General features: G+C 41.4%; 2 protein-coding genes across 3 annotated transcripts; both read left to right on the plus strand.

Annotated features, from left to right (window-relative positions):
• The first annotated feature begins 100 nt into the window (after positions 1 to 100).
• On the plus strand, positions 101 to 4,942 carry fbxo43 (F-box protein 43). 2 transcript variants are annotated; one of them, XM_073485198.1, is made up of 6 exons: positions 101 to 189; positions 1,142 to 2,010; positions 2,173 to 2,928; positions 3,734 to 3,833; positions 4,148 to 4,342; positions 4,521 to 4,942. In XM_073485198.1, the coding sequence occupies exons 2-6, from the start codon at positions 1,211 to 1,213 to the stop codon at positions 4,767 to 4,769; spliced, it is 2,100 nt and encodes a 699-aa protein (XP_073341299.1). In that variant the 5' UTR covers positions 101 to 189; positions 1,142 to 1,210; the 3' UTR covers positions 4,770 to 4,942. The 2 variants fall into 2 exon arrangements, with proteins under 2 accessions (XP_073341299.1, XP_073341300.1); XM_073485199.1 differs by lacking the exon at positions 101 to 189 and adding an exon at positions 626 to 940.
• A 703-nt stretch (positions 4,943 to 5,645) lies between these two features.
• Positions 5,646 to 20,997, plus strand: LOC141012032 (regulator of G-protein signaling 22). Its single transcript, XM_073485414.1, has 24 exons — positions 5,646 to 5,667; positions 5,747 to 5,775; positions 5,894 to 5,956; positions 6,034 to 6,216; positions 6,342 to 6,427; positions 7,066 to 7,250; positions 7,356 to 8,013; positions 8,259 to 8,420; positions 8,645 to 8,804; positions 9,129 to 9,251; positions 9,379 to 9,480; positions 10,592 to 10,786; positions 11,562 to 11,654; positions 11,977 to 12,167; positions 12,455 to 12,617; positions 14,854 to 15,018; positions 17,581 to 17,649; positions 18,202 to 18,360; positions 19,121 to 19,300; positions 19,397 to 19,579; positions 19,663 to 19,803; positions 20,104 to 20,203; positions 20,825 to 20,889; positions 20,989 to 20,997. Exons 1-24 carry the CDS (start codon positions 5,646 to 5,648, stop codon positions 20,995 to 20,997), a joined length of 3,486 nt encoding a protein of 1,161 aa, XP_073341515.1.
• The last annotated feature ends 259 nt before the right edge of the window (positions 20,998 to 21,256 follow it).

The following is a 21,256-nucleotide window of genomic DNA, read 5'->3' on the forward strand; positions in this document are numbered from 1 at the left end:
GCGGAAGCACGTGACGCAGTCAACAGAGGGCTCCAAATTTGAAAGCGTGGCTGCTGGTTGCCTGTAGGTGAACATGTAGCAGTCAGAAACAACGAGGGGGTGCAAGCAGAGGCCTAGAACTGAGCCTGAGGAAACAACATTTCCGAGTCCACGGCCTTTACGTTAGCGTTAACCCAGTTTAATCTAGAAGTGAGTATTTATATTTTAATATATTTCTGTGCTTAATGCTAAATTCTCGGCTATGATTTTCTTTTTCAATTCACTATACAGCTGACAGTGCCTGGCAAGCCTAGCAGTATTTGTGGTGGCAGGAGGCTAACGTCGTTACACTGATAACTCGCTTATGTGTCAGTTAGGTGTGTGAAAAAAATTACAATACGCAGTCACATTTTCTCTAACTTGGGCCTCGTTATGAAACCCTAATACTAAAGTCAGCTCTGTCCGTGACACATGTGTTTTCACATCAAGCTAATTGCGGATCTCTGTAACCTGGGGGGGGGGCGTACACGGTAACGTCATTATTTTTGGCCCTCTCGCAGGCAACTCAGACGAAGCTGAATTGTCAAATAACTACTGTTATCTCCGCTATTTTTCATAGTGTAACGTTAACTTAAAGGGAAAAAACCAAAAAGGGGTTTGGAGTGGCACGGCCCCTTGTTGACACTTGGTATACACCGGTAATCTGTCTGTCTGTCGGTTCTCGTTTTGGCGGCTGTAGCTCACTTTAAAGCGGCATCGTGGCGCATGCGACGGGGGGGATTTAAATCGACAGCAGGCGCTCTCATAGCAACGCTAATGAAACAGCTGAGAACCTTTGACGTTAAACCAGCTGACATACTCTGTCAATTTGTGTTTTACAAACTAATACTTATCGTAAATACGCTGAGAACGACTGAAAAACCGAGAACTTTATCAACTGGCTCATCTATTTTATCACAAAGTGAGTCCTACTATATAAGTTAGTTTAATTGCACGCACGGGCAACATTTAAGCTAGTTTAGCTCTATTCTCGTGTATTTTTACCCTCGTAATCTCTCGTTTGACCTTTATTGCTTATTTGTTTGAAGTTACTTGACATGCACAGTTCTTGCTGCTAGTTGTCCTTGAGTAGTTTCACTCACTACTTTCATGTTGTCTACAGGTCAGTTGACATCATCCTCATTTGGTCCTTATTGTGTCTGGGGCAAAGAGTGCACACAGGAGGAGGAAAATGCAGTGCACTCCTGAATCAAACATCTACCTTGAAAGCTGCAAAGGCCAGAAGTGTTATGATGACTGCTCTGACAGTGGATACTCAGGTTTATTCCACAGCCCACCGAGCATCAGTGGAGCTGACTCCTCTAGGTATTCTTCTTCGGTAGAGTTCAGTGAAACACCTAAAGAGAACCTCAGGCTTTCTGTCACACCTAAGGAGAGGAGCAGAGAACCAGTGAGATATTTCGGCAAGGACTACAGGGAAATACAGCGGCCAGCAGCACTCACCTGGTGTGAAACCCCTAAAAGAGACTCCTCTCTGCGACAAAGACTTCTAATGTGCAGACCCACCACAGCTGTCAAAACTGACAACACGAGATCACCATGCATCAGAACGACTGAATCCTCAATTGGTGTCAGGTCTGAACACTGGCTCAGTGCATCTTTTGACTCTGTAGACACTGCAGGGTCTTTGACATCAAGCACTTTAACACTGGAGCAGGATCTGCTGCTGTCAGGAAGAAAACGTCGTCTCCTCTTCTTGCAAGTCAGGACCTCCACTCTTGAAGATGGTAAACTTAACTCTGGTCACCTTTCCAGTTTTGAGAGAAGAGTTTCACTCTCAGATGCACATTTCACTGAGAGAATTTCTGCCTCTGATCAGATTAATATTGAGACTCCATGCTTTAGCAAATTCCTGCCTACCTCATCTAAGGAAAACTCTCAATCACCAATCAGAGGTGTAACAAATAACCTGTATGACAGCTCAAGTGTCTTGTGCACACCATCATCCATACATACACCAAAATACATCAGGTATGTGCTTTTTTTTCTTACTTTCTAAATTACTACGTTTTCTAATCATTAAATTTAGCTGTTAATTGAATACCTGGAAAGACAACAAATAAATAAATATTTCCTTCATTAATCAGAAAACATTCCTGTATTTATTGTTATGCATTTGTAACCCTGGTACAGGTCTGTGTGTGAAGACAGTGGTTTTAGTTCCCTGACCCTTGATAAATCCCAAGACTCCTCGGTGGACCACGATGGCTCATTCCAAGAGCTGCTGCTCTCTGCCTCCAGAGGAAACTGTGTAACCCCAAATCTGGCAGAGACAAAGCGGCGCTCCCGTATGCAGCGTCAGCACAGACTTTCTACACTTAAAGAAGGGGGCTCTCTGTCTGAGGAAGACCCAACAGACAGAAAGCATGAACAAATTCATCAGTGCCACAGACACAGCAAAGAAGATGAAGTTTTTGCTGACAGTGCCACGCCTCACCAAGTCCCTTCTGTTAAATGTGGTAATAGCGTGACCTCTGATAGTTTGGCCTTGGCAAAACAAGACTATGCCACCCCACTAAGAGCGAGTACTGTCAAGTCAGACAAAATGACACCTTTTAGCACAGGTCCTGCCAGTGCAGATGTAACTCCTCTCAGGACAACCCCAGTCAACCTCTCCCTGACTCCAGCTTTGCAGCTAGTTCATGCTATGTTCCAGCAGAAAGCCCAGCTGTTTGTTGGCCAAAGTCCAAGCCTGAAGGAGCAGCTGAAGTCCACAGCAACATTGACCCAGACCCCAGAGTTGTTCAGGACCACAATGCCATTGGCAGGGCTAATCGGCAGGAAGATGGGCCTGGGGAAGGTGGACATACTCACAGAGCTGAAGAAAAGGAGCCTCAGGCACATTCTGGCTGTCATACTCAGCCACCTGACCTCTGAAAGCATCTACAGGTGAGGAGCTGCTCATGTTTTCTACACACTCAGATCTCATTATTATATACAAAGTAAAATTTAAACTACTTTCATGTTTCGTTACATCTACTGTATAACTCAGCACACCGTCCTACTTCTCAAAGGTCAAGTTGCGTCCCAATTCAATTTGTCACTCATTGAACCGTTAATGATCATTTGTGACTACAGCATTAAGTTATATATCAATATATGAATATAATCATACAAGCTACATGATCCTGTAGATTTCATACAACATATAGATGTTTAGCTTAGACTAAAGTAGACGACATTACCAATGCAGTTTTAAGTATTGAAGAGCAGAACAGTGACATTTGTAAAACAGGAGGTGTATCTGAAAAGTTTAGACTTCTGTTTATTGGGCAGTCAAGGACACAATTGGTATTAAAGGTGCAATGATGGCTAAAAATTAGGGCTGCACGATTAATCAAAATATAATCGAAATTGCAATATGGCCAGGAGCAATATTCACATCACTAGAAGCTGCAATTTTTCGATGAAGGTGAAATGTGTGAGAACAGCGATATAATGAAGTACTGTAGTTTTGCAGAGATGTCCTGGCCTACAAATGTTGTTCTCCAGATGTAACAAAACATGTTTATTTAGTACAGACCCCTACAAATGTCACATCATCATGATTTTATTTTACTTTTATTTATTTATTTTTTGTAAAAATGAAACTTTACTGTGAAGTCAAAATAATTTCTTTTTTTTTTCTTTTTTTAACCATACTGAACCCTACTGAAAATATGGTTTCATGCATGCATTTCTTTGTATTTGGCAGGTGTGGTCAGGTTTGCAATAGCTGGAATGAAATCATCCAACAAGACAAGCGAGCTAGTTTTAGGAGAAGAAACCACCTGAGTGAAGCGGCTTCTCTTGAGGTAGGAGATTTGCCATATTGGTCACTATTGCTAATGGCAGGCCAATGACAAATTAGTCTTATCAGAATATAGGTGATGCTGAGGGCACTGTGGCTTTTGCTGACTGCTTCAAGCAGGTATTTTCTATGTGCTGTCAAAGAAAAAAACATCTATGACATTGATGGGTCTAGTACTGTAAATACAAATAATGTCAGAGAGCAGTACAACAGCAGCTGTCTGAGGTGATTCAGTGTAAAGTAACATCAGACTGAGTGTTTTCGATGTGGATCTGACTTACAGTGACTAACTAACGTTGTGCTTTTGTCTTGTCATAGCTTGGTGGTGCTGTCCATGTCCCTGATGCAGAGACCAGACTCACACTGTTGAAGAGGTCGGCCCTGAAGACGGTTCAGGCACAGTCTAGGTCCTCCAGCTTCTGCACCCCGCAGTCAGGAAATAGCACTTTAACCCCATTACAGCACAGCATCTTACATTCAGGCAGCAGCAGCAAACGGGATAAATTTCTAGAAGTGAGTTTGACAACAATAACACTGAATTTTCTTAAACCGATTATAAGTTGTAATTGTATCTATTAAATTGAGTTTTTAAGTTGAATTTATTCCGGTTCAGTTCAGTGGAGGGTGAATAAGATTTCTAGTTCACGATAAACATTTGCTGTCCATTCAAATAATTTCTTTTTTCTTTCAGGTTGCTAAAACCCTCTTCAGCGATGAATGCTTGAAGCCTTGCCCTCAATGTCAGCATCCTGCAAGGTGTCACTCAGTGAAAGGGGAGGGTGTGTGCAGCAGAGCTGACTGTGGCTTCCAGTTTTGCACAGCCTGCTTGTGTGCTTTCCATGGCTCCAGAGAGTGTGGCAGTCAGTCTGCAGGCCGTCGCAAGAAGGATATACTTCTTCCAGGAAGCGCTCAAAGCAAGCGAAATGTGAGGAGATTATGAACAGAAAGTTATCTGTATTCCTGTTTCTAATGCCAACGTCACTTTAGTATTTTTTCTGCGTAATGGAGAAAACGAGGTTTAGCAATAAGGAAATTGATTTGTAGCCAGTACATGAGAACAACTTCTATACTTATCAATGTGTCTTTGTGCCTGTCTTTATACTGTACCCCCCCCCCCCCTTTTTTTCCCAACACAGTTCTTACTTGTGTGTTTTTTAATAATGAATGTGACGGAAGTCTCACCAACAGTACAGTGATTGAATTTTCCTGTTGATGTATTTTTCCTTACACAGTGATCAACTGTACATGTTTATTTTTTTGAATTCCTGAGATTTTCAGCTTTTACCGTTGTGATTTCAAAGCAATTTTAAAATAAATTTGAATATATTTTTTTTTTACGTATGTGTAGCTTGTCTCTCATTTGTGAAATAATTGGTCTGTTTTGGCCTGAGTCTTTATTGTAATTTGTATGAATTCATTTGTCAGTGTTTGCTGCCCTCTAGTGGTATGCTCCTATACTTACCTTGTCTTAAATGCAACAGTGTCATTCTCTTAAACTTTTTCACTATATGTAAGTGATCTTGGATAGTAACAGTAATGTCAATTCTGTGGAGAATTTAGAATTAAATAATTTTTGGCTCTCGAACTTCAACAAGAAAAAATCTTGCATACGTTTCTCTCTGGTCTTCTCTAGTTAAACTTTTACCGCCCCCTGTGTTTTGAAAATGAGTCCACTTCCATAGCAACCTGCAGTGTGTCTGTAATTACACTGAGAGGTTTGTGGCTGGCTGAATGTTCAGATGTGACGGCCTGGTTTAACTTTCTTGGCTACCAGTTTGAATATACTATACAGGCATTTGTATTTTTTAAACAAATGATGTGTGGAGTCATTTCAGCAGGTAAGAGCAGTACTTTTAAGATACTTCAAGTAACATTATTGGAACTAATGTTGGTAACTTAGTCCTTTCGTCTGTTCAGAGTTGCCCCATCTCACAGCTGCCAATTTTGTGAGTACAAGTTTTGATTATTGACATTTCATAATTCTCAATCTCAGTGTTTTGGGTTTAGAGGAATTTCTGAACTTTGCCTCTTTCAGTGGCGTAATGTTTTATTGTGTCCATGCAGGAGAACTCTCTGGCCTCCGATGATGTGTTGGCTCACTTCTTCAATGATTTCTTAAGCTTGCTGGTAAAGTAGCCCTAATTTACATATCTAGCCTATTTTTAATAAATCTCTTATTCTTATAGCCTTACAACTCTGTCCAGTGTTTCCCAGAGTCTTTGATATACAACCAGGACACCAGGCTGTTTGAGGTGGAGAATGGAGCAGCTGAGTTTGTCTCCAGTAGAATCAGATCAGTCCTGAACCACAGCAAATCCCAACTCCTTACTGGTGACCCCACAGCACTGGCCAGAACCCCTCCAGTAGACAACCATTACACTGTTTGTGTAAGTAGTGAATAATTCCTTTATGTGGAATGCAATAGTTGGACATATTTGGTTTTGAAGACGAGCAGAAGTCTGTGCTGTAGTTTAAGAGGGTTGATTTGAGTCTGTCTCCCTGACCTTTGCAGTGCCTGGACAGAGAGCAAGGAATTCAGTGGATCGTGAAAGAAAGATTGCCCTTTTTCCTTCAAAGCGACTGTTACCATGAATACAGGTACTACTTTGTTTTTGTACCTACTCTACATACAAAACAAATACAGTTTTACCTCTTATATTCTACATTGGTTTTGATCTTGTTCTTGTTGTTTACATCCTGGTATTACTATAACATGTTTTACAATATTACTAAAGTGCTCACTCCGAGCAGTGTGTCTGATACCTTTGATACCTTTACCTGATACCTTTCTTTCTTCATTTGCTAACTTTGCTGTCATTACATCAGATCTGCTACAACCTAGAAATACTTGCTTAATAACCTAGGTTAAACAGTGATCTGCGTCAATCAACAGTGTTAACCTCTGACACTACAATGCAGTACACTGTGGTTATTGTGTGGCTTCTTGGAATCCTTGTGATTGTGTCTCAGACCGTTGCCCTACATCCTCCCCTGTTGTAGTCTATCTAATTCCTCATGCATCTTGCGAGAGGTCCTTAGGCCACATCCCTGCACAGATCAGATGACCAACTAACTCACGCTTACTTGCAACCTACACATAGTAGCAGTGATAGAGAAATAACAATAGCCAAGTTTGTAAATTTCAATAATCATTTAATGAATGCTTTTGGAAGAACACATGCTTGTGTATTCTGTGACCTGTGGTGTATCAGGTTTTTTATTCTGGTAATTCTCAGACTAGCCAAGCTGCTGTTTCAGCGGGAACTAAACTTCTGTGTCCAGAGGAGGAAAGGCAGCTCAGGTCGAACCGCCCTGTCAGCTCCACAACTGCGTTTTTCCTCCCAGTTTGACAAGAAAAATAACAATGCAGTGAAGGTCCTAACCTGCCCACATTCTCAGGAGAACATTTCACCAAAACAAGGTATATACTGGTGTGTTTACCATTTGTGTATCTTTGTGTTCTGTATATGTATGCATGCTGAAGTCAAGTTATTAAGATAATATCCTATCTGCCCTTACTGTTCAGGGTCTATGAGGATTCATGTTACTTCTGGCGAGAAGGAATGTATCAACAGAATATTTGATGAATCACCCAGATGTTTCCCATGTTCCTCCTTCCCTAAATGTGACAAAACCCAGGAACTCCAGAGCTTGAAAACAGTGCCATCATCTGGCAACTCAGAGGACAGACGTGTCAAAGTGTCCAGTAGCGAGAATTACGAGTCCCCTGAACTACAGCTGGAGTACCTGGCTACTGAAGTAGTTGAACAGGTGCTTAACAGTGCACTGAACGTGGTGGATGGTCAGAGCCAGGCCAACACCTCTGACTATTTCAACAACTCAGGAGACCAGACAAATTGTGCCAGCGCAGATAGATCCTGTGAACGTAAAGTTTACAGAGAAAGATTGGAGGGGAAGAAAGATAAAGTTCAAGAAGGCAGGAGGGGGAGTGGAGGAGAAGAAAAAACAGAATGGTTTAAGAAGAACTGGGAGGTGGGGAGTAGGGGCACATACCAGGAAAATGTAATTGATATTTGTTGCCATGGTGCCTGTTGCCAAGGCAGTAGACTAGGCTTGGATGACTTCAAGGAATTTTTGCGAGGAACGCCAGGATGGAAGCTGTTTATTCTGTGGATGGATATAGAGAGATTGCAAGCTATACAGAACAGAGAGCGGAAGAACAGGTAAACATTACAACATGATAAAACACACTATTCGCTATTCTGGTGAACTGAACTTTTTTTTGCTGTTGATACAAAAGCTAACAGCATCTGTTTAATGGTCATGATTTGATATTGAACTCATAGCATTTTGGATGCCAACTGCAGCTATGAAAAAAAAACACTAAACAAAAAAAGCAAGTTTGTCAAATGATAGAAGTATTAAATGTAATATAATGTTATATGTGCTGTACTGTAATGCTGATCAGGTATTTAGTCCTCATGCGGAGCTGGTACCTGCCGAGCAGCAGCCGGAGCAGTCTAAATGTGGAGCTGCTCTCCAGACTTGAACTGACTACCTCCCCCTGCTGGACAGAGGAGAAACTGCACTCAGTTCAGCCCATCCTCACTGAGTCACTGCTGTCTTACTGGTGAGATTCACAATTCACAGTATTCAAGTTCCCTAATGTTATTCATAGAGACTATATTTGTGTCCAGTGTCTGTTAATATTATTGTTTTTTGTGTCCATACATATGACTAGCTTTTCATGTAATAGACATATACTATAAGCTACATCCTACATAAGTTTGGTATAGCATATGCCGTTCAGTAACTTTGCATTTATAGTTAATTCTTTGTATAAATATCCTACAGGGCTCCTCGGTTCTGGACGTCCCAGTGTGTTCAGGAAGACAGTAATGACTCCCCTCATTTTGGGCTGTGGACAGAATGGTGTGTTAGTGACTCTTTGACCCTACCTCGCCTCTGCCCTGACACCTGCCTGCCCCGGTCCCCCCATACTGTCCAAACAGAGGTAGGAGGCTTAGGATATGATACTACTAAAGTTTTAAGGTGGGGAAGAGAGCAACAACACAGAGACTAGGAGCAATGGAGCAGTTAATTGTCCTTTCCCAGAAAGGATTTGTATTGCTGTAGTTTCAAGTAGAGCTGAGGATTAATTAGTTAAAATCAGTATCGGATACTGTCATTTATCAGCTAACAAACTGCTGCCAAACATTTGCTTCCAGCTTCACTTATGAGAAGTTGCTATATTCCAATTTTTATATTACTTCATTTACATTTTGTTGTGTTGATTTTTTGTAATTAAATGCTTTGTCTTGTGTGTATGTATCATCAGTTATATTCTAGCAGAAGTCAGTTACTGGGCAGCAGAAGAATGGAAAAGATGTTACAGGCTCTTTGTGTTGACTCGTGTGCCGGCTTATACTTTGCAAACTTCTGTGAACAATCTGGAAACCAGGTAAAATAGCAGCCACTGGATTGTGTCTGCTTTCATTCTCTGTAGTCCATCGCATTTAATCATGATCGCACATTTAAATATAATCATCATGTGGAGCAATAACTTATACTCTCTCTTTTTGTTTTAGCTGTGGGAGAATGCAATTAACTTTTGGAGTGACCTGCAGCACTACCATGAGCTGTTCTATCAGGATGGACTGGACCCTTACAGAGTACAGAGAGAGGCACAGGTCAGCACACACACACTCACAAGATCAAGGGCAGGGTTGTCCTGCTGGATTTCACTTGAGGGTTTTCTGCATTCAAAAAAAAAAAGCTGTTAAGTACTGATCTGGTTTTAACACACTATATACACTCCATATATATCAAGGATAGAGACCCTGAGGTGATATTTGTCAAATCTAATGTCAGGTATTTAACAGTCACTAGCCCTGCTATTTGGAAGCATGATCAAATCAGGAAAATCTAAATGAAGCAATAACCCATAAAGTATTTCCTCTATTATAAAAATAATGAAAATGTTTGTCAGTATGTGCTATGATAGTATGCATCTTTTTGCAGTTTCAATTTGAGACTTAGTGCATTTGATAATTCATCTCCATCTGGAGTTGATTCCAGGCTGGCTCAATTTTAATGCATCTGCATTTTCCTGTCACAAAACACTCCTCATTTTCACTTCATTTTCATGAATCACCACAAATTAAAGTTGCAGAGAACAGATGTCTAAAAATGTCTAAAAAGCAACTATTGATATAAATTAAAGACATCAAAAGGCAATGAAACATAGATCGATTATATCCCTTTTACACACACACACACCTGCTGTTTTTTGCGTGCTCTCTTGGCCTGCCACTCGCGTTCTGCTGCCCTCTTTACCCCTCACTAAGTGGAGAGATTTATACGCCCATGAAAACAAGTGAGTCAGACCCCCCTAGCCCTGCGCCAGTCCAGTCACCCAGAACCACCCAGTCTGACTGCAGCTGGACCAGGGAGGAAAGCTGAGCGGTCCGGTCCAGAATATTTCACAGTGAAATCTATTTTCCTTCAGTTAACCTTTAGTTCACCAGAAGAATGACATTTAGATGATCTTTCCACAGTGCTGTGGCCAAGAGGGTTAAATGAGTGACATTTATGTGGTGTGATGGCAGAAGTGATGAGAGATAGTGAATATTGTGTATGAGAGCACCGAACAATGGTGATGATGGAAGTGATGGCGGTTTTGGAGAGAAATGTTTCTGAAGTGATGACATTTTTATGACCTCTCCTCTCCTCTCCTCTCCTCTCCTCTCCTCTCCTCTCCTCTCCTCTCCTCTCCTCTCCTCTCCTCTCCTCTCCTCTCAGCTCCTTTACTCCACCTATCTCTTCAGCTCTGCCAGGAAGAGCCTTGGTGTTGATGAGGACACCAGGAGGGAGGTGTATGACCAAATGATGCCTGCTTTTGAGGAGCTGTTTGACAAGGTTGAGGATCACATACTGAACATCCTGCTGGAGCCGTGGACACTGCTGGTCAGCAGGGACAAAGAGTCCTTCCAGAAGGTAACCACAGTACATCAATGTCATAATTCACTTCCACTTTATCTGGAGGAAGCGGATTTCATTAGTCAGTTTACAGTGGGGCTGACACACTTCTATTCATTGTTGGTTAGTATGTTGATTATTTTCTCGACTAACTGATTAGTTGTTTAATCTATAAAATGTTGAAAAATGTCCTCACATGTCTTGTCGACAACTCAAATATAGTTAGTTTTCTGTAATACAGCGATAAAGAAACCAGAAAATATTCACATTTAAGATGCAGTGGAGAAATTGTTCATCAAGTGGATTGACTACTCATTGGATGTGCAGCACACACGCACGTCAGATCTTACTGAAGAAAGAGGATTTCCATCAAAACAAACTGTGAAATGTCAAATAATGATTTGTTGTATGTATGAATATAGTAAAGACCAAATTAATTTGAGTTGTTAGTCTGAGGTTAAGTGTGGTTCTGTAACTGATTGGCTTTAGGGTTGTGACTAGTGATTATTTTCTCAAACAATCATTTCGGTCTAAAACACATCTGAAAACAAAAATGTCCCAGAGCACAAGGTTAAGTCATTATGTCTTGTCTGATCAAAAGTATAAAATCCCCAAATTTTCAATTTAACAGATGCAAGACCGAAAAAAGCAGCAAATTCTCAGACTTGAGAACCTAGGACAATCAAATGTCTGGCATTTCTGCTTAAAACATCAAACAAATCGATTGATTCAAAACATGACTAATCGTTGCAGCTCTAATTGACTTTAAGTGAATGTATGTGTGTGCATGTAGGTGTGTGTGAAGGAGAAGGTGCGCCGTGTCGACAGTCAGGAATACAGAGAACTCCAGAGTCTGTACGAGGAATCAGAGGAGCGACTGAAACAGGTCAGCCAGCATCCACGAGTTCCACTGATTTATAAAATGTTGGTGCTCAGTTTATAGCCAATAAACACACACCTGTGAGCATGAACAAGCTAATGTAAACATTAATGTGAATATGGTCTCTTTCCAGTATTTATGTATTGCTTGGTAACAATGACGTTATCTATAGTTCCAAGACTACATGCTTGGCATGGCTAAGGTATGATGTGATGTGGAAAAATCACCATTCAGAGTTTTATACCATACCTTCTTTTTCTCTTTCCTGCTCCATCTCTTCATTTCCATCACTTATTCGCTCCCTCCTGCTGCTGTATCTATTCTACAGGAGGAGCAGTGTGGGACTGTGGCATTTCCCTTTTCTGTTACAACTTCTACTCCCCTCCTGAGGGGCTCTCGGGCGTCTGACTCTTGGTCCAGAGTGTCTCCAAAATACCAAGGTTACCGTCTAGGTTCCTTACTTCGTCACCGCCATGAGATCGGGCACTTTATGTCTTTCCTACAGAATGAGGATGCCAGGTGAGCTGTATAACTACGCAGTTTTTGTATCACATTTTTGCTCTTTGTTTAGATTTATGTCCCCCACTTTACCTATATTTACCAATTTACCTATATATGTATGTACAATAGATTTACTGTGTCACACTGCTTGAAATGCATATGTTTGTCATATCCACATTAAATAGAAATGAAGGCTGCATGAAAATGCACAGAATGTGTGGGCTATTATTGTCAGGATGCATACAATACACCAAAGTTATTGTGAAAATAACATGGTTTTTGTCAACATGTGTGTTTCTGCTCAGTATTCATCTGACATGCTGGTTGGATCTGGAGCAGTACAGGAGGACTCCTCAGAAGGAGAAAGCTGTCAGACATGAGAGGTCGTCTCATATTGCAACCAAATACCTCAACAGGAAGTACTTCTTTGGCGCCGACAGCCCCGCCACATCAGAACAACAGAATGATGTACGTCACATGGATTAAAAACATGTTCAGTGTTGTTGGCCACTGTTCCCCTTATGGTATAGTTGCAACTCCATTTAGAATTGAATATTTGTAGAGGTGCAAATACAAACCCAAAATGAGATGTGAGCGTCACCTGACACTTGACATTTAGATTTGATAAACAGAGGCTGCGGCTCTCATACAGTTTCCCATCTCCCTTCTTTGGCATCCTGCAGACTTCATGCTGACAGCTCTGACAGCAGGGTGTCGGTGGGAAATGGAGGATGAGAGGACATGGTTAGAATTAAAACAAGAAGAGAGTGGTTTGGATCCAGAAAGATAAAGAAGATCAGCTCCAGTAACAATGACAGTAGGATGAAATCTCTCCTGACATTTATAGTCTGATATTAGTTTTCTGGATTCTAGGAGGGCATGCTGTGTAGAGTTAGGATGAGTAGACGGGACACTGAGCAGTGAGCCGGGTTTTCTTTTTTGTGAAAGCCAAGATGTTTGCTATGTTGTATACACTTTACTGTCAAAGAGAAGAGTTTAATTTTAACATGAGTTATAGGACAGTCTCAAACTCAAGCACCTCTTCATTGACATTGCTGCATGTACTAAATGTGTTTATTTAATTCATTTTTAACTGTAAAACTACAAACTTTAAACTGGTTATGAAACAGTCTCAGTTTGATACTGATGCTTCTATGTGACTTACATAAGCGAGCAAGACCAACGCCAACTAGCTCAGCTGTTTATCCGTTGCTACTTACTAGCTTTAGTTGTTTCAACAGCTTAACTGATACTTGGCTATTCCAGACATTTATCTTTCTCTGAAAGCAGCACTATGTAACTTTCTGCAGCAAGATAGTTGATTCTTGAGTCTCTTTCCATCTGTCCATCTGTTATCTGTAACCCACTTATCCTCTCCAGCTCGCGGGGGGCTGGGGCGAGTGGTGGGGTACATCAGTCTCATGCTCAGATTATCAAAGACCAATCAAAATCAAATATCAAATCGGGTCTTTGGCGTCAGACCATTAACTCAAAGTGCTGGGATTTGAAGATCTGGGAATGAGACTCAACAATCAACGATACTTCTCTAGAATTGCTTTAAAAGTTACATCATGTTCAATTTCAACATTTTAAACCATTACTTTTAGCTAGCTATGTGAACATTCACTAATTGGTCTCCATTAAAGTCGGAGCAGTATTGTTCAGACTTTTCTGCTAGCTTACTAACTACTTTTCACGCACACATACAGGCAGTGTTGAGGTTTTCCTCTATTTTATTTATTTTTTTGTCAAATTAGTTGAGCTGTTTTCCTACATTCCCCTTGGAGTGGCACTCCCTGTGGTACAATAAGCACTGGTAGGAGATCACTGTTACAGGACATATTACAGTAATGGCCATTGATGAACCCTCAATGTTCTTTAACCACGCTGCATTAACAGAGAGCCATATAGTTTACTTGTTGACATGACTTCAACTCTGGTGCTCAAGCTTTCTCATTTGTCATCCTCATCTCATAAATACCATCAAAATGATGATTATAGCTGTGCATTTTAATGAATACGCCAAGTCTAGTGCTTCTAACTCTGTACGATTGGGTCCGGCTGCAGCTCTTACATCTCAGCGTTGGTTCTTGTCTGCGTGAGCGATGTAGAGAGACTGACAGCTTTACTGCTTTGGCCCTTCACTCTTTCAATCACTCAGTCATCCAGTCACAGATTGGCCTCCTTTCATCTACTGACTCCCACTCCAGTGCCACGACTGGTTCTCATTTCTGAAGCGTGTGTGTGAGTGTATGTGCATGCACGCCTGTGTGCGTGCAAAATGAGATGAGAGAAAATATAAAGGAGATATAAATAGGGAGACACGGCCAGATCGATGTATTAAGACAGAAAGCAGACGGGAGATGAAGAGAACAGAGGGATTGTGGGAATGATGAAGAGCACAGCAGGAGTCAGGAGTCTTCAGTTGGGTTTCCCACTGTGGGCAGTTTTCTTCTGAGTTTGTCCTGCTCCTCATCTGTTCTTCATGCTGATTTATACAAATCTACAGAAATGTACACTCAGTCATCTTTAGCATTCAAATCAAACACATGCAACCATCTGCATCTACTGTGATCTGATTGTATTTGGCTTGTTTCTTTGTGTGTGTGTGTGTGTGTGTGTGTGTGTGTGTGTGTGTGTGTGTGTGTGTGTGTGTGTGTGTGTGTGTGTGTGTGTGTGTGTGCGTGTGTGTGTGCGTGTGTAGATACTGCGTTTGGCAGGTGGGCTGGAGCGTCTTAAGCTGGATTGTCTCTCGAACCCTGTCGTCCTGGAGATCCAGGACATTGTCAGGAGTCACATTGAGGAAAACTGGCTGCCTCTATTCCTGTCCACAGCGGAGTTCACACAGCGGCAGAGACACCAACCAAAGGTGGACATCCTGGCTCTGAACTAATGCTAACACAACTAACTGATCGTATTCAAACGGAAATTATCTGAAGGGGAAATTAGCGCAAATTTTTGTTTAAAACATTCAGAAAATGAACTTACATTAGAGTGTGAAGATACAACAGTGTTGACGTTATGTCAAAGACATACATTTTTTGTTGCAGACATGTCTACTGAAGTTAACGTGTCTCGTAATACCTCTTTGTACCTCAAGACGTGAAAGTCTGAAAAACCCCTAGTTTCAGCTGGTTTCAGATTTATGCGGGCGGCAAATTCGCTCCTTAGTCTAATAAGTAAACAAATTAAATTCATTTTTTACAACCATTTTACTTGCTAGACAGAAAAATACAACCGTACACTGATTTCAAGTTTGAGAGCTTAATTGACTGGTTAACTCATCATCAAACACACTTAATTAAAACTTGACATAAATGAAGTAAAACACACCAAAACAGTCTACTGATGTCCAATTCTCTCCTGCTCCTCTGCTGCTGACGCCACTCCTGTCAAATGCTGGCCATTTCTTACAAATTACACCTATAATACGCTCAAAAATATAGCTCTATATTTTGGGAAATAGGCCTATTTGCTGATACCACGCTTATGTCTGCATTAAGCAAAGCCACATCCAGCTAAATTAGCTTAGCTTAGCATAAAGACTGAAACCAGGGAAATGGCTAGCCTGGCTTTGCCAGAGATAACACAATCCATCCACCAGAATCTCTAAAGCTCACTAGTTACATATTATTTCTTGTGTTTGTAATCCGTACAAATCCAAAGTTTAAAAATGACATGTTGAGGTTTTTATACAAGTTGGGGTTTTATATGCCTGACTGTTTCTTGGCTCTGAGCAGCAGCCAGGGAACTGGCAGAGATTTTAGGAAGTTCCCAGCCAAGAAAGAGTCCCAGTACTTCCACTGTGGCTTTTGTGCAGATTGCACAAACAAGATATAACGCATTAATAAATGAGCTTTAGAGGTGCTAGTAGGTGTATTTTGTTTGGACTAGGGCTGCAGCTAACGATTTTCATTATCGATTAATCTGCTAATTATTTTCATGTTTAATCAATTTATCTTAATTTTTTTTGTCTATAATGTCAAAAAATTGAGAAATGCTCATTATTTTTCCCGAGCCCAAAGTGACGTCTTTATTTTGCTTATTTTTTCCAACCAACAGTCTAAAACTCAATGACTCTTCATGTGCTATCATCAATGACATTTAGGAAGCTGGTACCAGCAAAAGACATTTTTGCTTGAAGAATTACTGAAACAATTAATCGGTTATCAAAATAGTTGGCAATTGGTTTTCTTTCGATCGACTACCTGATACAGCTTTACTTTGGACAGAGCCAGGCTAGCTGTTTCTCCTTTATGCTAAGATAACCTTGTTGGCTGCTGGATGTGGTCTTATGTTTAATGGACAGACCTGAGAGTAATATGAATCTCCTCATCTAACTCCCAGCAAGAAGGCCAGTAAGGGTATTTCCCAAAAAGGCAATGATCTATTCTGTTAGAAAGTTCTTAAATTACATTATAGAGATTTTGTTTGTACACAACCAGACATGAAGGTGCTGTGTCCAATTTTTTAAACTCATAGTGACTTGTTTCTATGTCCAAGGGTACATGTGTAGATCAGGAAATGGTTAAAGAAAGAACTGTTAAACCTACATTTGAAAAGAATTCAGCTTTTTTTCACACTAATTATTGTACCAGCTGAATGAATCTCCAATCAGATTTTAAAAGACAACATGTACAACGGACGTCCACAGTGTCGTTCTGTTGTTGTGTCTGGTTGGGCTGTATTGAATCCTTATTAACGCCAGTTAACTAATAGACTTCCATGGTGTCAGCAGTGGATGCTGGGAGACTGTGAAACCTCTGTAACAGTAGTAAATCACTCATCAGTAAATAAGTCATTAGAGGTCAGACACCACCATGACCTTCTGAACATTTCTTTGCATGGAGGATTTGATTTTATATATAGATATATATAAAATAGTACTTGTACACTCTGTAATAGCATTTGATTTCTGCTGTATAAAGGCCTTGAGAGTGGACAAAGATACAAAGTCAGACATACATTAGTGGCTCTGCTATGTGAGAAACCACTAAATGCTGTCACTGTGCCATCGCTCTCTCAGGTTGCCTCCTCAGGTGGTAACACATAAACCACAGATTCCGCCGCTCTGCATCATTATGTTATCATGTTTACAACGTTTGGTCACACAGATCCTCTCATTAGGTAATGAGACGCAGGCAGAGTTTAGCATTACACGCTGGACAAGGAGGATGGTGGAAAAGATGGTGAAGAGGAGGCTGGCGGTGGGAGACAGATGACATCTGACAGATAAAGATCTCTGAGAGGAGATTGGAGGAATAACATTGGAGGAGATAAAGACTAAGGGAAGGTGAAGGGGGGAGGGAAAGCTTTTTGTTATGGCCAGTGACAAAGAGCGCAGAGTGGAGAGGTTTGAGAGGTGTTCAGTGTCTCTGTTAAACCTAGTTGACTCAGTTTCTGACTTCTGACCTCTGTGTGTGTGTGGTAGCCCCAAGCAACAGGCCGGTTCTCGCAGTACGTCTACCGTCGACGCAGAAAAAGGAGAGAAGCCTGGAAGGTAAGGAGAAATCCTCTGGGGAAGCTGGATATTTTGAATGGAGAGAAATAAGGCATTTCCTGGCCTGAGAGCATGTGAGATTTAGTTCATGACTTGGCTTTGAGCACTGGCTTTGTCAAACACCATTTTGGCCTTGTGGTTAGTTTCCCAAATTGGATCCAGGATAAATAAGATTAAAGCATCAGCATTACTAACCTTCCTTTAATAGTGTTTGGAGTGTTTTCCACACGGCCCTGTTCCTGTCCTCTCATCTCAGCTCTGCAGTAGAACGCAGATATAAAACATGAACAGTTCACATTATGAGCAGGATGATTACAGGAAGGAATTTTCATACATGATTGTGACTCTCATCTTGCTCTTATGCTCATTATCTCATCATTGGCAAACAGCAGGTTTTCTAAATAAAGGAGTATCATTATCTCAGTTTTCTGTGAGCTTAGACTGTAGCTCAGAGGTCACATATTAACTCTACTGCTGTTCTTCAGGAGCACACTGCAAATTCTACTGCTGTACAAATGTCAAATGTCTGTGTTTGTTATAATGTCCTTGCAGGCCAAGGGCTTGTGGATGAGTTCCTCTAAGGAGATCCTGTTGTTTCGACGGATCCTATTCAACCCCGTCACTTGTACGCAGTTCCAGCACTTTGTCTCTCTGAGGGGAGACTTCTTAGAAAATGACGTGCTCTTCTGGCTGGAGGTGCAGAGATATAAGGTAAAAGGAGCAAGAATATCTAGAGGTTATTGTGCTGGTGGGTCACATGGTGTAACTGCAATGACACCTTTATTATATGCCATTATGCTTTCTGCTTTCTCCACTGTCACCTAATAATAAACATAAACAAAAACTTTTCAGTTCCCCACCATTGGGAAAAAAAAACGTTTATTGTTACTTTAATTAGAAGTTTGCATTGATACACTGAGAATGGACTTTCCAGTGAAATGAGAGACATAATATGTGAGCAGAGGATCTTTAATTGTAAGACACATTGTGAAGGTGATGAAATGTGCTGAAAAGCCACATTCAAAGTAGTACTTGTCTTGAACTCATAATAAACTAATGGTGTTTTTACCACTCATAAACTCAGCTAACCTGCTTTGTCAGGACTGTGGTGTGGCCTGAAAACACACGTGAGAGATTTTGATTATAATGTCACAAAATCCTGATTGGTTCAGAGAAGTACGTGATATTGACTTTTTCTTAATAAACCATGCCCACTTCAAAGCAGTGAGAAGAGCACAAAGAAATCAAGTGATATAACAAAAACTGTTACAAATAGTGTGCATGTGTAAGCTGGCATTATTTATAGTAAGGAGCTGATTGAGAAAGTAAGTTTGTCACTGTCTTTAACGTCTGAAACTGTCCTACGTCAAGGTAAAAATGAACTTTTCACATCTGAAATACACCTCTCAAACATTTCAGGAGCAGTGGGAACATTTATTTACTCCTCTGTCTCCTCTCTTCCTGTATGCAGGACCTCTGTCATTCCCACAGTGATGAGGCCACCATCCAGCAGAAGATCTCCACCATCATTAACTGTTTCATTAACTCCTCCATGCCCCCCGCCCTGCAGATAGACATCCCTCCTGAACAGGCCCAGCACATTCTAGAGAAGCGCCACGAGCTGGGGCCTTACATCTTCAGAGAGGCACAGGTACTGTCTTTGTGTGTATCTAAAAGTGTGGTTTATATTGTGTTTCTTCCAGTTTATAGGCTGCATGTATGTTATTTGTCTCTGTACATACTGTAGATGTCAGTGTTCAGTGAACTGCTGAAGTTTTGGCCCGAGTTTCAAGAGCTGAGCGGCAGTGTCCAAGAGGAGCAACTCCTTCCTTTACTGCAGGAGAAACGAGTCAAACACAGAGCCAGAGTGCGGAGGCAGAGGAGAATAGAGGAGGAGGAGGAGGAGGAGGACGAGAGGAGGAAGGCTCAGGTGAGGAAACGGTCAATACTGAGGGAATAAAGGGCAATGCATGAGTGATAAAAACTGTGTTCAGTCTGACCTCTTTTCTAAAGGAAGAGCTGGAGAGGCCAGACTCCAGTTTTGGAGAGGAGGAAGAGACTGATGATGAAGATGAGGTAGAAGAACAAAAGCGAAGAGATGAAAAACAGCAGCGGAGGACACAGTGCAGAGTGCTGCTGACTCCCACACAGCCAGTAAGAAGCAGTCCTCCTAATGGGGAAACATTATGAATGTAGAGCTGAAGATGTTTGTGTAAAATGTATCAAATGAAAGGAGCCAGACCAGATTAAATGATCCCTTTTGATAACTATCAGAGAGCACAAGATATTAAAATAAAAACTGCAGTGATGAAGATAAACTCAATTACAGCATGAAACCCAAACAAGGCCTCATCAGTTCCAACCACAGACTACGAAGGAGAAACTCGATCCTCTAATTGAACCGTTTTTCTAATCAGGTTAGATTTGACTGGATTTCTGGAAATGTTCCCTCAGTTGTTGTGGTCCTACTCCAAGTACATGGCAGCTCTGAAGAGAGAGGAGGTGCTGCTGAGGAGACAGAGTCAGCTGGAAGCCTCCCTCTCCACAGCCTCAGGTACACACACACACACACGCACACACCTCCCTTAGTCTCCCAAGACCCCCACATACAGCGATTCTGACTACTCGCTGCTACTAGTCAGAATAAATGTGGGAAACCATAACAGTGAAATGACATCTAGCCGTTCCCACGGTAAAACCCAGGCTGAATTTCCACGGCTCTGATATTACCTGGCAGTGGAACCTAAAGCATTGACGAACCGACCCCCACCACATGTCAGAAACTGTCTCATTATGTGGAACTCTGGCCAAAACATCCACTTCAGCCTGTCCATTAAGTGTCAATGTTCTGTGCAGGAATTAGTCCAAGCCCCACACTGCGTGGACGTGTAAATGAAGCGTGATGCTAACGCAGAAGTTAGTTACAGCCCATAGTGAACGAGGAAATGAGGCATAGTGCAAATTGTGTTTTAATGGGATGGTGTAGAGGAGGAATACTGTCAGGAACACAGATGGAGATCATCACTGATTTAGACATTAAAAACATGGATGTATCAGCTCTCTTTAAGGCTTCTAATCTCTGTACAAACATCATCAATGCATCGTGACTGTGAGAGCAGATGCTTTTTATGATGACATTCAACTGTCTCTCTTCAGACTCCTCTTTTGACTGCAGTGTCGGGTCAGCAAGCAGTAACCTCAGCTGCCAGCGGCCCTCACGTCACTCCTCCAGAACGGAGAGTAAACAGTGTAACAGATAACAGTAAGTGAAATAAGACACTCACACAGAAAACAGTTTCTCTGCTCTCAGACATAACTGGCTTTCATGTGTTACTGCAGGGGGTGTAAAAGCCTGCGACATGAGATTAAACCAACGTGTATGAAGTGACTTCATGCAGCACAACTTTGACACAAACAGATGAAGATGACTGACGGCGTTATTGGAGCACGATGAGTGAAAACTGAGAACAGAGCTGCCACTGATATCTGGATGGTGAGGCTGGGTTTACGCATGATGTAAGAATGTTTTCTTAAACCCCATGTGACAAACATCTAACTCATACATCTGTTTGAGTTAGATGCATATGTATGTTCATCATATATTTTA

Source organism: Pagrus major, chromosome 17 (genome assembly GCF_040436345.1).
Source record: "Pagrus major chromosome 17, Pma_NU_1.0".
NCBI lineage: Eukaryota > Metazoa > Chordata > Actinopteri > Spariformes > Sparidae > Pagrus > Pagrus major.

What these genes read in the sequence shown, in the direction of transcription:
- fbxo43 (XM_073485198.1), top strand. Translation starts at nt 1,211, where the DNA reads ATGCAGTGCACTCCTGAATCAAACATCTACCTTGAAAGCTGCAAAGGC. An exon ending in CATACACCAAAATACATCAG is followed by an intron (nt 2,011 to 2,172) that starts GTATGTGCTTTT and finishes ACCCTGGTACAG; the next exon opens with GTCTGTGTGTGAAGACAGTG. An exon ending in GTGAAGCGGCTTCTCTTGAG is followed by an intron (nt 3,834 to 4,147) that starts GTAGGAGATTTG and finishes GTCTTGTCATAG; the next exon opens with CTTGGTGGTGCTGTCCATGT.
- LOC141012032 (XM_073485414.1), top strand. Translation starts at nt 5,646, where the DNA reads ATGTGTGGAGTCATTTCAGCAG. An exon ending in GACTGTTACCATGAATACAG is followed by an intron (nt 6,428 to 7,065) that starts GTACTACTTTGT and finishes GGTAATTCTCAG; the next exon opens with ACTAGCCAAGCTGCTGTTTC. An exon ending in CATCAGAACAACAGAATGAT is followed by an intron (nt 12,618 to 14,853) that starts GTACGTCACATG and finishes GTGCGTGTGTAG; the next exon opens with ATACTGCGTTTGGCAGGTGG.